This window comes from Emys orbicularis, chromosome 4 (assembly GCF_028017835.1).
Source record: "Emys orbicularis isolate rEmyOrb1 chromosome 4, rEmyOrb1.hap1, whole genome shotgun sequence".
Taxonomy (NCBI): Eukaryota; Metazoa; Chordata; order Testudines; family Emydidae; genus Emys; species Emys orbicularis.
This window is the reverse complement of record NC_088686.1, coordinates 120767494-120780438: the sequence shown is the minus strand read 5'-3', so window position 1 is coordinate 120780438 and position 12945 is coordinate 120767494. Positions and strand designations below refer to the sequence as shown.

The window sequence follows — 12945 nt, the reverse complement described above, 5'->3', positions numbered from 1 at the left end:
AGAGGATTTCTTCCTAGATTTCTTAAGTGGAAAGCGGTTGATCTTTCACCCTGGCCGCAAATCACAACAAAACCGTGCTGAGGATCTAAAGGGTCTGGGACGGCCCAATTAGAAGGCTAATGCTCTCCTCACATCCAACAAATGACGTTTTTGCTCATCTATACACATGTAGGCTTTTGGGGGAAAGTTGGCAAATAAACTGCCTGGTTAATGTGGAAATTGGAAACCACCTTTGTTAAGAATTTTGGATGAGAGAGGAGGTACACTTTATGCTTATGGAAAACTGTATAAGGAGGCTCGGAAACCACGGCTCTCAATTTACCCACTCTCCTTGCTGAGGTTAACGCAACCAGAAATGCCACTTTCATAGAGAGACGGAGCAGGGAGCAATTCGCAAGAGGTTCAAAGGGAGGAGGTCCCATTAATTTTTTTAGCACCAGGTTGAGATCCCCTGCGGGAACAGGTTCTTGTACCTGAAGGTATAATTCAGTGGTTCTCAAACTTTTGTACTGGTGACCCCTTCCACACAGCAAGCCTCTGAGTGCGACCCCCCCCCCCTTATAAATTAAAAACACTTTTCAATATATTTAACACCGTTATAAATGCTGGGGGCAAAGCAGGGTCTGGGGTGAGGCTGACAGCTCGTGACCCCCCACGTAATAACCTCGCGACCCCTGAGGGGTCACGACCCCCAGTTTGAGAACCCCTGGTATAATTCATCCAACCCTTTTAGAAATATGATAGTTACGGGGTTGGAAAAGAGTGATTTATTACCCAGTAGAGGGTGGAACGCTGAAATAGCTGCCAAATGGACTTTAATTGAACTGTCTTGATGTTTGAGGTGCAACAGGTAATCCAAAATATGGTTAATGGAAGTCTGCACTAGAGAGACACTGTTTCTGTTGAGGAAAAAATAGAAAAACGTGTCCATGTAGCCAGATAAGTACACCTAGTTGAAGGATTTCTGCTACTCAGAAGGACTTCCTGAATATCTGTTGAGCAAGCTATTTCCAATAGTGCTAACCAAGAGGCATCCCTGCTGCCACGTAGAAGGCCTGTAGGTTGGGGGCAATATTCCCTTCAGTTTGTTTATATCTCCCCCTTCAAATCCCACTTCCGTGTCACTCTTCAGGGACCACTCTGGCAAGACCATTCTTCAGCAGGAGGTCCAATCTCTCCTAGCAGGAGCCTGAGAGAAAGTTCCTCTGTTCCTCAGGGGGAAGGGTTTTTATTTGTGCTGTTTCCTTTGTGCCAAAGCAAAAAGGCAGTCTTAGACCTATTTTAGCTCTAACAGAGTTAAACATGTACCCGAAGAAAATAAAATTCCTTAGTTACCCTAGCTTCCATTAGTCCTTCCCTGGAACAGGGCGACTGGTATACTGCCTCCGACTTAAAGGTCACTTACTTCCATATCACAACCCGTCCAGACCACCAGAAGTTTCTCAGGTTTGTAGTCAATGGAACTCATTACCAATTCATTGCTTCCATTCAGCTTATCAGCAGCCTGTTGCATTATCACAAAGTGCAGGGCGCAGGTAACTGTATCTGCAGATTCCTCCACCGGGACGACTGACTGGTGAGAGGCCAGTCCAAGTCTCAATCACTGTCCAGCATGACCATCATTCAGTCCACCTTCAAAACACTAAGGCTGTTCTTCAGTATGGACAAATCAGTTCTAAAACCTGTGCAAAGAATAGAGTTTATCGGAGCACGCCTCGATGCTACAAAAGCCAGAGTGTTTCTGCCCCTGTCAAGTCTCCAAATGCTCAGAGACATAGTCTTGGATATAAGAGCACATCCAGTTACCATAGCACACACTTGGCTGAAGCTTCTGGGACACATGGAGGCATGTACCTGCATAGTACAGCACGCTAGACTACACTTCAGCCCTCAGAAGGCTTCAGGGATGGCTAGCGTCAGTGTATGTCCCCTGCTGACGTAGTTTAGACAGAGTGATTAGTGTTCCATAGGTAACTTTATCCTCTCTGGACTGATGGACAGACCTTTGGCATGTTTGTGCAGCAGTTCCCTTCGTTTCTCCGCAACCAATGCTCAAGCTGGTCACGGATGCCTCATCCCTGGGTGGGACACATCAAAACCCTGTAAACTCAAGGGTTGTGGCCCTCGCAATTCGTATAAACATCAGGGAGCTACATGCTACCAATCTAGTCTGTTTGACCTTCCGTCCACATACTGTGGGGGGAAAACACAGCAACTATGTGTTAACGGACAACACAGCAACTATGTCCTATGTGAACAGACAGTTCCTTCTAGCTGTGCCAGGAAGTAATTCTGCTTTGGGAGTTCTGGATAACCAACTCCATTCACCCCAAAGCTGCTTGCTTCCCAGGCGAGCAGAACACACTGCCAGGTCCTCCTCTGCTCACCACGAATGGTCACTGTTTGGACGTGGCCAGGTCCATCATCCAGTTGTGGAGAACTCCCCAAGAGGACCTATTTGCAACAAAGACCAATAGAAAGTTCCATCAGTTCTGTTCCCGAGGGGATCACAGCCCAGGTCCTTTGACAGAGTTTCGTGCTCACAGACGAGCTCCCTCCTGTATGCATTTCCTCTAACACCATTACTATCCAATGTCCTGTTCAAGGCCACGCAGGATTGTGCTTACCTCATACTAATTGCACCAGCATGGCCTCAGCAAAATTGGTTCTTGGTCTCCCCAGCAACGCTAGTAGGATCTCCTCTGCCTTTCCCATTGGATTCAGACATGATTTCTCAGGCTGGAACATCCATAAACCACAAAGTTCTGATGGAGAATAACCCTCCCATCTGGTTTGGGACATAGAAGACCCCACTTCCAAATCTGACCAAGATGACCGAGTCCCGCAATAACAGCAGAGTAGAACCCATGTAGACAGGAGACAGGTAAGCTGAACCCAGAGGTGGTGGTACTCAGGATAGTGACAGTGGCTTTCCTCTGGAATATAGTGGCCCCTTAGGTATTGGAAGCAGCATCAGTACTGCATGCTCTTGCTGACCTGCTGTAGGAACTACCATTGCTGAAACCACACTTGCTCTGCTGGGGATGCCAGTACCAAAAGGTTAAGCAAGTCTCTGTGGCAGCGTACCTCTGACATCATCAATACCAGAATTGGTCTTCAGTCTGCTGTGTTTGTATAAGAAATTCAGGGGTCAGTCTCAGCAGACCTGGCATAGGTTCTGGAGTTGACAAACCCCCCTTTGTGGCAGAGGAATGCTCTAGAAAATGCTTCCCCTTCGAGTCCCCACAGAGTCCTTGCCTCTAGCTGGCCTTGCTGACCGAGGTACTGAGTCCCTGGAAGATGTGTCTCTCTTCCTTGATACCAGAAACACAGTACATGGTGCTGAAGACGTCTCAGGCGGTGCACTCTGTACTGATGGCGCCGGGCTTGGAGTACGCTCTGAACCCAATGGCTGCAAAGGAAGGCAAAGTGCCACCTCCATAAAGAGCTGTTTAAGTCTTGCTGCTCTCTCTTTTTTTAGAGTGAGGCTTAAACTCTCTACAAATGTGACACTTGTCACTGATGTGGGACTCCCCCAAACATTTTAGGCAGCGGGGCTGTGGGCCACTGACCGGCAAAGTGCAAGCATACGATCGGCACAACTTGAACCCCAGAGAACAAGGCATGGCTCCAGTACAGTGCCTGCTACTGAGAATCAAATTTGGTCCATAAAGAATCTAAAAACTGAAACCTAACACTAACACTAACTATAACTATAACATGAACTATAACTAACTACCAACTAAACAACAGACTATATACAAAGAGCGAGCGAAATCAACATGTAATAGCAAGACTGGAAGTGCTCCAACAGCCGTCACCATCATTTTATACCTGCAAGCAGCGGCGAGTGATGGCAGAGAGTGCTTGAGCCTCCCTGATGGGTACTACTCAGAGAAAAGGTTCTCCAACAATTGTGCAAGGCACACACACACCTACAGTGGAATGGACATATGCAATCACTGGAAGTAGAACTTCTGGATTCTCTGGTTAAGAAGTTAACATGCACCACTCAAAGAGCTCCTCCTAGTGGTGACACAGTATAACACAAAAAGAGCTGCTCTTCAAATTTAAGAAGAGGGAATGGGTTTAAACCCATTAGATTACTGATCTGAAAATACAGTGAGTGTTGAAGGGAAATTTTTATAAAAGATTATAGACCACAAAATAAAATTTGATACGTGACCCAAGCCTTTAAACTGGAGTAACTAGAATGTAGCATATGAATACTTATGGATTTAATTTTCTGCCTGTGTAAAAATTAATGTTCTCTGGTAATAAACTTTTTTAAAAGGATATAGCTTGATATTTGGAAAGATCAAAATGAAGGTGTGGATAGCCACATAAAGCTTATGGATGAAGCTTTCAATAGATTAACAGGCATCAAGTAATTTGATTAAAACAATATTTTATTATTGAAGGGTCTGGGAGAAATACACTTAAACTGAATGAAAGGGCTAACCCAACATTTCAGGATAATGCTACAAACACCATGGGCCAGCACTTCTCGTTTTAAATAAGATGCATTATATTCAAAGCTTTGAAATAACCAGTTTTATGTAAGCTATTTCCCCCCCTTATTTTAGTGGCTTGCTTGTTTTGTTTTTTAAAGGCGCACATTTGATTTTTAAACGTAAGACTTGGTTTGTTCACATACAGTATGTATAAGCCACACTTGATTCCAGATACCTGTGAGGAATGCATAAGATTTACTGAAGGAAGGAAAGGACAATTTAATTGATTTGGGGTACATATCTTGACAATACATACCATCATTAAAATACACAGCAGGTCCTTAAAGTCTTCAACAATCTAAGTACCAAAATGCTAAATCCCATAGCCACATTCAATAGACTCACTCAAAGTAGGAAACACTACCCACAAGACTATGGTATGTGTTCTTAACCTCCATTTAAAACTCAAGAGTGAAATCCTGGCTCAATTGAAGTCAATGGCAAGACTCTTATTGTCTTCAATGGAGTCAGGATTAAACTCTAACTTTCCTATCAAATTTGATTTTATCTTTTAGCAAAGTATGAATCAACATATGAATTCAGAAAAAAAGGAATGTAATGGATGAACAAATATCCTATGATTTTTACCTTTCCTTGACAGCTTGGAGGGAGACCAGAGGAGATGGTGAACGAAATGACAATGGAATACTGAATGGGAGAAAAGTCTCATTCCGATCAGTCTCAACCACCACAGAAGCATGAGATGCGTTGTCTAACAAACGGAATTGAAATAATAAAATTATGAAGCAATGATTTTGACAATGAAACATATAATCCAGTTATGACCCACACTTTCCTTTAATAGGGAAATTTTACTCTTGTGACCTAAATTGTGTTTTCTTTTTTACTTGCAGGTTCTTTCATGGATTTTAAGAAAATGGGAGACTGGAGACAGAATAGGGACTAGCAATATACACACACAGTCCTTGGGATCAAGGGCAATCTTAGCATTACTGGCCTTAGACCTAGTAGGTATTTGTTTTATTAATCTGTTGAAGCTGTATTTAATAAAGCGGCAACTGACAAATCAGTGGCAGTAAGAGGAGAACTCTCGATGGATGACTATCTTCTGTACATGGATTTCTGGCCTATTCTGAGGCAACAGCTCAATGCTATTTTCAGCAGGTAACCAAGATGGCTCAAAACAAAAATAAAATTAACAAATATGTCATATTAAACTATGTAGTGATATTTCATGAAAGTTAGATTACATTTGATTATACTGGTCTGTACCAGACTAGCCATTACTAAGATGTCCATCACCATTGCATTTAAGGAGATATCCATGTGTAACTTAACCCAAACACTGTGGCTCTTCATATCAGCCTGATATGAGTAACCAATGAGTAACCAAAAGAGCCTCCACCATGTCCTTTACTACTACCGTATATACTCGATCATAAGCCAGTTCGTTTATAAGCCGACCCCCCAATATGGATAAGTAAAAATGGAAAATTTTTATGACCCATTCATAAGCCGACCCTATAATTCAGGGGTCAGCAAACTTTGGCTCCCGGGCCATCAGGATAAGCCACCGGTGGGCCGAGATGGTTTGTTTACCTCGAGCATCTGCAGGCACAGAGGTAAACCTAAGTAAACAAAGCAGTGCCAGCTGCTTACCCTGACAGGCCAGGACGGCAACTGGTGGGGAAATGTTTTGGGGGGAGGGGGGGCAGGGGGAGGAAGCTGGGAGTCAGGGTAGTAACTCTGGCCCCGCCTCTTCCCTTCTGGCTCTGTTGGTTGTGCTGCCTCTCCTTGCTCCCTCTGTTTGGGGGAGGGGCTGTGTCCCATCTGTCCCTCTCTATACCCGTTCATAAGCTAACCCCCTTCTCTGGTGCTTCCCTTTTTTACTAAAAAAATTCGGCTTATGAACGAGTATATACGGTATTTTGCATACCAACAACTATGGAGTGATTTGGTCCATTTGTGCTTGCTCTCTACCCTTTAAAAGAGGCAAAGGCTGATGAAGTCAAACTGAAACCTAGTTACAGTTAGAAACACAGATGGTAGCTATGGTCAGCATTGTGGCAGCCATCTTATTTTTAGATCATTTACGTAGTCACCTACAACACTACTGACTCCAGGCTAGCTTGCTCTTATTTCAGAGGTCAGGTGCACTGGGGTGTTTTTTGTTTTTAAATCATATCCTAGTACAAGAAAAAGACGTACAAAGTGAACTCGATCACATTTTTTTAAAAAATGTGTGATTAAGGAAAAGGATTATTTTAAGTAATGGTGATAATGCTTTTACTAGTACCTCAAAACAAAAAGTTTCTTTTTCTCAAAATGGAGCTGAACTATCAGTTCTACTGCCAGCATTCAAAGCATCCTTATGGAAATGGGCCTCTAGATAGTACCGAAAGGTCAGCAAGTGGTGTTACACTGCTTGCAAACCAAACTTTTTGTTCACTAGGTAGAAAAGTAGCAATTTAAAGACTAATGGCCACTTAAGGTAATGGGAACAGAGCAACCAATTCCAATGTAGAATAGAAAACAGCATTCATTAAGATCCGTTTCTCAGGAAATTATCTAAAGCAGTGGTTTTCAAACTTTTTTTCTGGCAACCCAGTTGAAAAAAATTGTTGATGCCCATGACTCAATGGAGCTGGGGATGAGGGGTTTGGGGTGTGGGAGTGAGAGCTGCAGGGTGGGGCCGGGAATGAGGGGTTTGGGGTACAGGAGGGGGCTCAGGGCTGGGGCAGTAGGTTGGGGTGCAGGATGGGGGTCAGGGCTCTGGGCTGGGGGTATAGGCTCTGGGGTGGGGCCAGGGATGAGGGGTTTGGGTGCAGGAAGGGGCTCCGGGTTTGGGGGGGGGCGCTCAGGGCTGGGGCAGGGGATTGGGGCATAGGGTTGGGGCGCAGGCTTACCATGGGCGGCTCCCGGTCAGCAGCACAGCAGGAGTACTAAGGCAGGCTTTCTGCCTGTCCTGGCACCATGGACCACGCTGCCCCCCGAAAGCGGCCAGCAGCAGGTCCGGCTCCGAACGGCTCTCGCCCGCAGGCACCACTCCCTCGCAGCTCCCATTGGCTGCTGCTGGCCACTTCTCGGGCACAGCACGGTGTTGGAACAGGTAGGGACTAGCCTGCCTTAGCCAGACAGCACCACCAACAGGACTTTTAACAGCCCAGTCAGCGGTGCTGACCAGAGCCGCCGTGACCCAGTGCCTTACATTCTGCGACCCAGTACTGGGTCGCGACCCACAGTTTGCAAACCACTGATCTAAAGCACCAAATGAAGCTCACATACACTGAGATACAGAAGCATCTAGGACTTTTATAGTTTGAAATAACCAGCCACTTGAAATCACTAACTGAGCAGCAATAGGAAAACTAACTCCAAATGTGTAAAGCCAAGTCTCTTCACTTGAAAGTTTTACTTTCTAAAATACATTAAGATGGCATAACCAAAAAGTAAAGATGGGTGAATAAATATCACAAATGACAAGTGTAAAGTTCATTGTCACAAAACATGCATTTATTAATAGTACAAAACTACCTAAAGATGGCATTAGCTCTTAAACCTTTATTTTTTCCACTCGTTCTTGACACACATTGTGAGAAAGTCCACCAACACCTTGGCAAAAAAATTGTTGCACTATGAAATTTTAGTTCCTGACACCAACAGATTCACTAAAAAGAGAGGCCAAAGAAACCCTCTGACATATTTTCATACACTTCAGTATAATCCACCTTGATTTTAGAAAAGAATGAGTCTAACAATACAGCTGCATTCTTCACCTTCCCTCTTGCAAGATCAGGGAGATCACAATGGGCGCCATCCCTTCCTACAGGACACTCCCACTCTGCAGGGGATAGCAGGTTGATTCCCTGATGAGAAGGGAGTTTTGCTCTCTGGCCCCACTTAATTTTAGGTCATCAGCAACCCAGGGGTCAGGAGAAAAGAGACTCCACAACTTCTCATAGCTAGCAGCTCTAAATTGGGTGGGTGAGGTTGAAGGAGTTTAATATTTAATAGGAATGGGCCTTCAGGTCTGCCTCATCCAGCTCTTCTGGTGCATCTGAAGAAACCGCTCACTATAAAAAAAAAAAAAAAAAAAAAAAAAAAAAAAACACCCAATACTTTCCCTACAGCATTGGAGTATATTCCCAGCAGAAGCCCAAGAGCATCTCCCTCTCTGCAGGCCATTCTATCCCCCATTCCCCTCCCCAGCTTTAAACAGCTTCCTCTATCAACACAGACTGGCAGCAGCATAGAAAGGAGCTACTACCAAAGGTGTGTTTTTTCAGAAAGGAGAGATCACACTACTCCTTGAAAAGCCAGAGAAGCCTCTAACTTTTGTCTAGAGATGGATATTTGTTGGGGGAAGAAAAGAACAAAGCTGGTTGGGTGGAATAACAGGGTTACTCAAAAGGCTCCACCCCTCATACACTAATGTGTAAATGTACAGGAGGGAATCCCTTCCAAAAAAAACCCAGAAAAGAAACCCTGCAAGAAAGTTAAAAGCTCTTGACCCACATGTAGCAGCTCCCTGGCACCAATATAAGGCCGGGCTCAACTAGAGTTAGGATAGGACAACAAAAGCGGAAATCAGGCTAGCAGAGGCTGGATTAATACTGACACAGGGTAGTTTGCCTTAATGCTAATAACCTAGCTGAGTTACCTACAGAAAAAGGAAATCTTGAGTGAAATCCTGGCTCTACTGAAATAAATGGGAGTTCTGCCATTTAGTTCAATCGAGTCGGGATCTCACCCCTAAAGTTTTCAGTACAAGGTTTTACTACAAGAGGCCACAGAAGTGGTGACTTTAGGTTTACTACTAGCAAGATGTGGCACATGTGATTCACCGAACAGCTTATACGGTTTAATCAGGGATATCTAAATGGTTGAAGACAAACAGAATTTACAGCTATGAAGGGTTTTATTGTTGTTTTAACCTAGACACCATATCACCAGCTACTTGTTGAACACAAAGAAGGCAATTGAAAAGCATATTTTCATTGCAAGCCATTACCAAGCTCCACCTGATCTTCTTCCTGGTGTGCAGTAAACTCTTTAAGTCTCTCATCTTCTGACAATGTTTGGCTGTTTAAGGAACAAGAGTCTTCATCTGACTGACTGCCTCTTCGACTAATAACACGATAAATTCCAGAGTCTAAGACACTGAAACTTTCCTGTAGGGCAAATAATAAAGTCACATGAGCCACAAAAATATCCTTATTAACCCACACTGAGAATTCAGTGCACCACCAGAGTTTTTAATCTGAAACCTTGGAAATAAACACATATGCAACATAGTTCAATTTCTTTATAAATATACAAAGTAAGAGTTAAAATGAAACTTTTATAGGAAGAGTAACTACAAAAAAACCTGCAAGTCTGGTGGGCTGAGCACAAGATGAGGAACTAAGAACTCCTTGGGTTTAATATCATCTCTGACAAAGCCACATTGTATCTTGGACAAGTCACTTCCTCTCTGCACTTGCCTATAAGGGGAGTTTTGGTTGTGGTATAACTGCAGTTAATGGATTCTTAAATAACTAGTTAGCTAAAACAATTGTAAGTGCAATTATAGATCCTCCACAAAAGTTTGCTCCAAGACACATGTTTCTCCCTGGTCATGGTTCAGCTCAAGCTGTGCATTTCTACATCTCTACAACATGGATAACCTCACAGGATGTTGTGAGAATAATTAGTTGTCTAAAGTGCTTTGAAGATGAAAATAGCTATGTAAGTGCTAAGTATGAAGCAAGTTTTTCCTTTTCACAAGATACTAAAAGTTAGGGTCAACACCTAACCAACCACATGAGTAAGACAGCACTTTTGTAAGTAAGATTAAAGCCAATTTTTAAAACTGAGGAAAAAAGTCTTATGCCCAAATGATGTCACATTTCCACACAAACCAGCATTTTCTGAGGAATGTTACAGCACTCTAAAATATAGCTTTAAAAAAGAAATACTGTCATGCAGGAATCATGGTGGGTCAGAGAATAGAATTAAGTAGCCCTAGATGAACATGAAATCTATCGAATCATGCCGTTACAAATCTAGAAAACTGCATAATTAACATTTTTAGGTTCCCACCCCAATTAGTCTAGTTAGTAATAGACACCCTAAGTATCTTGCAGTGTGATTGTAGCCACGTTGGTCCCAGGATATGAAAGAGACAAGGTGGGTGAGGTAATACCTTTTATTGGACCAGCTTCTGCTGGTGGAAAGTACAAGTTTTTGAGCTATGGAGAGCTCCTATTCAGATCTGGGGAAGGAAATCAGAGTGCGTGAGCTAAATACAAGTTGGGACAGATTGTTAAGCATAAGGGATAATGCATGTTGTAGGTGGCCACTTGAAAGGAAATGGGCAACAGAGGGTTAGATTGTTATGCATAAGGGATTTGAAGTGGACAATTAAGGGTAGCAGGCAATGGGGGGTGGGGGGGGGAGAAGAGAGAGGGATTACAAATTGTTGTAATGGACCGTAAAACTAGTGTCCCTGTTGAATCCATGTTTTTCGGTGTCTAGCTGAGTTATTAATTTAAGTTCCCAGGCTCATCTTTTGAAGGTATTGTGGTATTTGAGGGCGAGTATTGAAAGAACAGATATGGAACGATCGCTTTGTGAGAAAAGTTTGCAATACGCGGTTTTGTCTTTGATCATTTTTTTGTGAGAGTTCATTCAAGAATGTAATGATTGACTGGTTTCACCCACAAAGTTGTTTTGGGGCATTTGATGTACTGAATGAGTTGCGATAAGCATGTGTAGGACCCATGAATCTCAAAAGGTGTGTTTGTCGTGTGAGGTACTGATCATTGTAACAAGGGAGATATGTCTGCAGGTTTTGCATCTGTTATTCTGGCAGGGGTTGGTGCTGCTTTTAGTTGGTTACAGTGGGGGGCTTGCTTCTGATGAAGAGCTTGGCAAGGCTGGGGTGGTTGTTTGAAGACAACAATAGGGTGCTCAAGAAAGGTTTACTTCAGGATGTGGTCCGCATCAAATATGGGTTTTAACTGTATGATGATACCCACTATGGGTTCCAATGTGGGGTGGTAGGTGTCAACTGGGAACTTAAATTTGTAACTGGTGGACAACAAAAACCATGGGACTCAAGAGGAACACTGGTTTTATGGCTCATTACAACAATTTGTAATACACTCCCACCACTGCCTGCTACCCTTAATTGCCCACTTCAAACCCTTTATGCATAACAGTCTAACCCTCAATTGCCCACCTCTTTTCAAGTGGCCTCCTACAACATGAGTTAACCCTTATGTTTAACAATCTGTCTTAAATTGTATTTAGCTAAGGGCTGGTCTACACTGGGGGGGGATCGATCTAAGATATGCAACTTCAGCTCCGTGAATAACGTAGCTGAAGTCGAAGTATCTTAGATCGATTTACCTGGGGTCCACACGGCGCGGGATCGATGGCCGTGGCTCCCCCGTCGACTCTGCTACTGCCGCTCGCTCCGGTGGAGTTCGGAATGGATGGGGAGCGCATTCGGGGATCGATATATCGCGTCTTAATGAGACGCGATATATCGATCCCCGATAAATCAACTGCTACCCGCCGATACGGCGGGTAGTCTAGACGTACCCTAAGACACTCTGATTTCCTTCCTCAGACCTGAATAAGAGCGCCGTGTAGCTTGAAAGCTTGTACCTTTCACCTACAGAAGTTGGTCCAATAAAAGATATTGCCTCCCCCCAACCTTGTCACCATAAATATTTGACCACTATCAGTGAAGAAAGGCAAATATAATATAAACCTTTTTTCTAATCTACAGAGTGAAGGATTATGTGACACTGAGCCAGCGAGGGTTAAGCAACCAGCAGGCTGGTTGAAACAAAATCCATCTTTAAGGACATATTAGAATAGTACTGAAATGCTAAACAGGACCATTCCTTGTATATATTTAAGAAAGCCATGTTAAATAGACCAGAGTTCTTGAAATATAAACCACTACTATTAGAGAATTAGGAGCAGCTATTAATTGTATTTGTCTGTTTACCTATATCTTATTATAAATTTAACAATGTAATCTAATTAGCATGTAGATGCTAAACTTCAGTTCCTGTCTATAATGTTTCATTACTATATTCTATTGATTCAGAGATCAAAAAGAGATATTAACATTTAGATGAGACTTGTGGTGTAATAATATCATTGTCTTTATTTCTCTTTGAAGTTTGTAGTACACTACCTATGAACCATTTGAATGGGTAATTTGCGATATGCTAATCAATGCAACTAGTTTATCTGCATATACATAGGAAATGCTTTGAAGCTAAATTTCTACATGTAACAATATAGTTCCTATTCTTCATCGGGAAGGCGCCTGCTGTGATCATTTGCTGTCAAAAGACTTATCTGCTGAGCTTCAGCTATAAAGGGCTCGGGCCTGACCCTTACTATTTCAGATCTGCTTAAACTTTGATGGGGAAGTTCAAGTCGTAAGACTGAGGTCTCCAGGTGTACC

The 12945-nt window shown here is 43.1% G+C and overlaps 1 protein-coding gene across 1 annotated transcript in view; it reads right to left on the bottom strand.

Annotated features, from left to right (window-relative positions):
* The window catches only part of HPS5 (HPS5 biogenesis of lysosomal organelles complex 2 subunit 2), a 40770-nt gene that overhangs the window by 11245 nt on the left and 16580 nt on the right, over window positions 1-12945 (bottom strand). Inside the window, exons 12-13 of the mRNA XM_065403146.1 lie at window positions 9487-9646; window positions 5103-5226 (exon numbers count right to left, since the gene is read on the bottom strand). Coding sequence (XP_065259218.1) covers window positions 5103-5226; window positions 9487-9646 — 284 coding nt within the window. The remainder of the gene's footprint in view (window positions 1-5102; window positions 5227-9486; window positions 9647-12945) is intronic.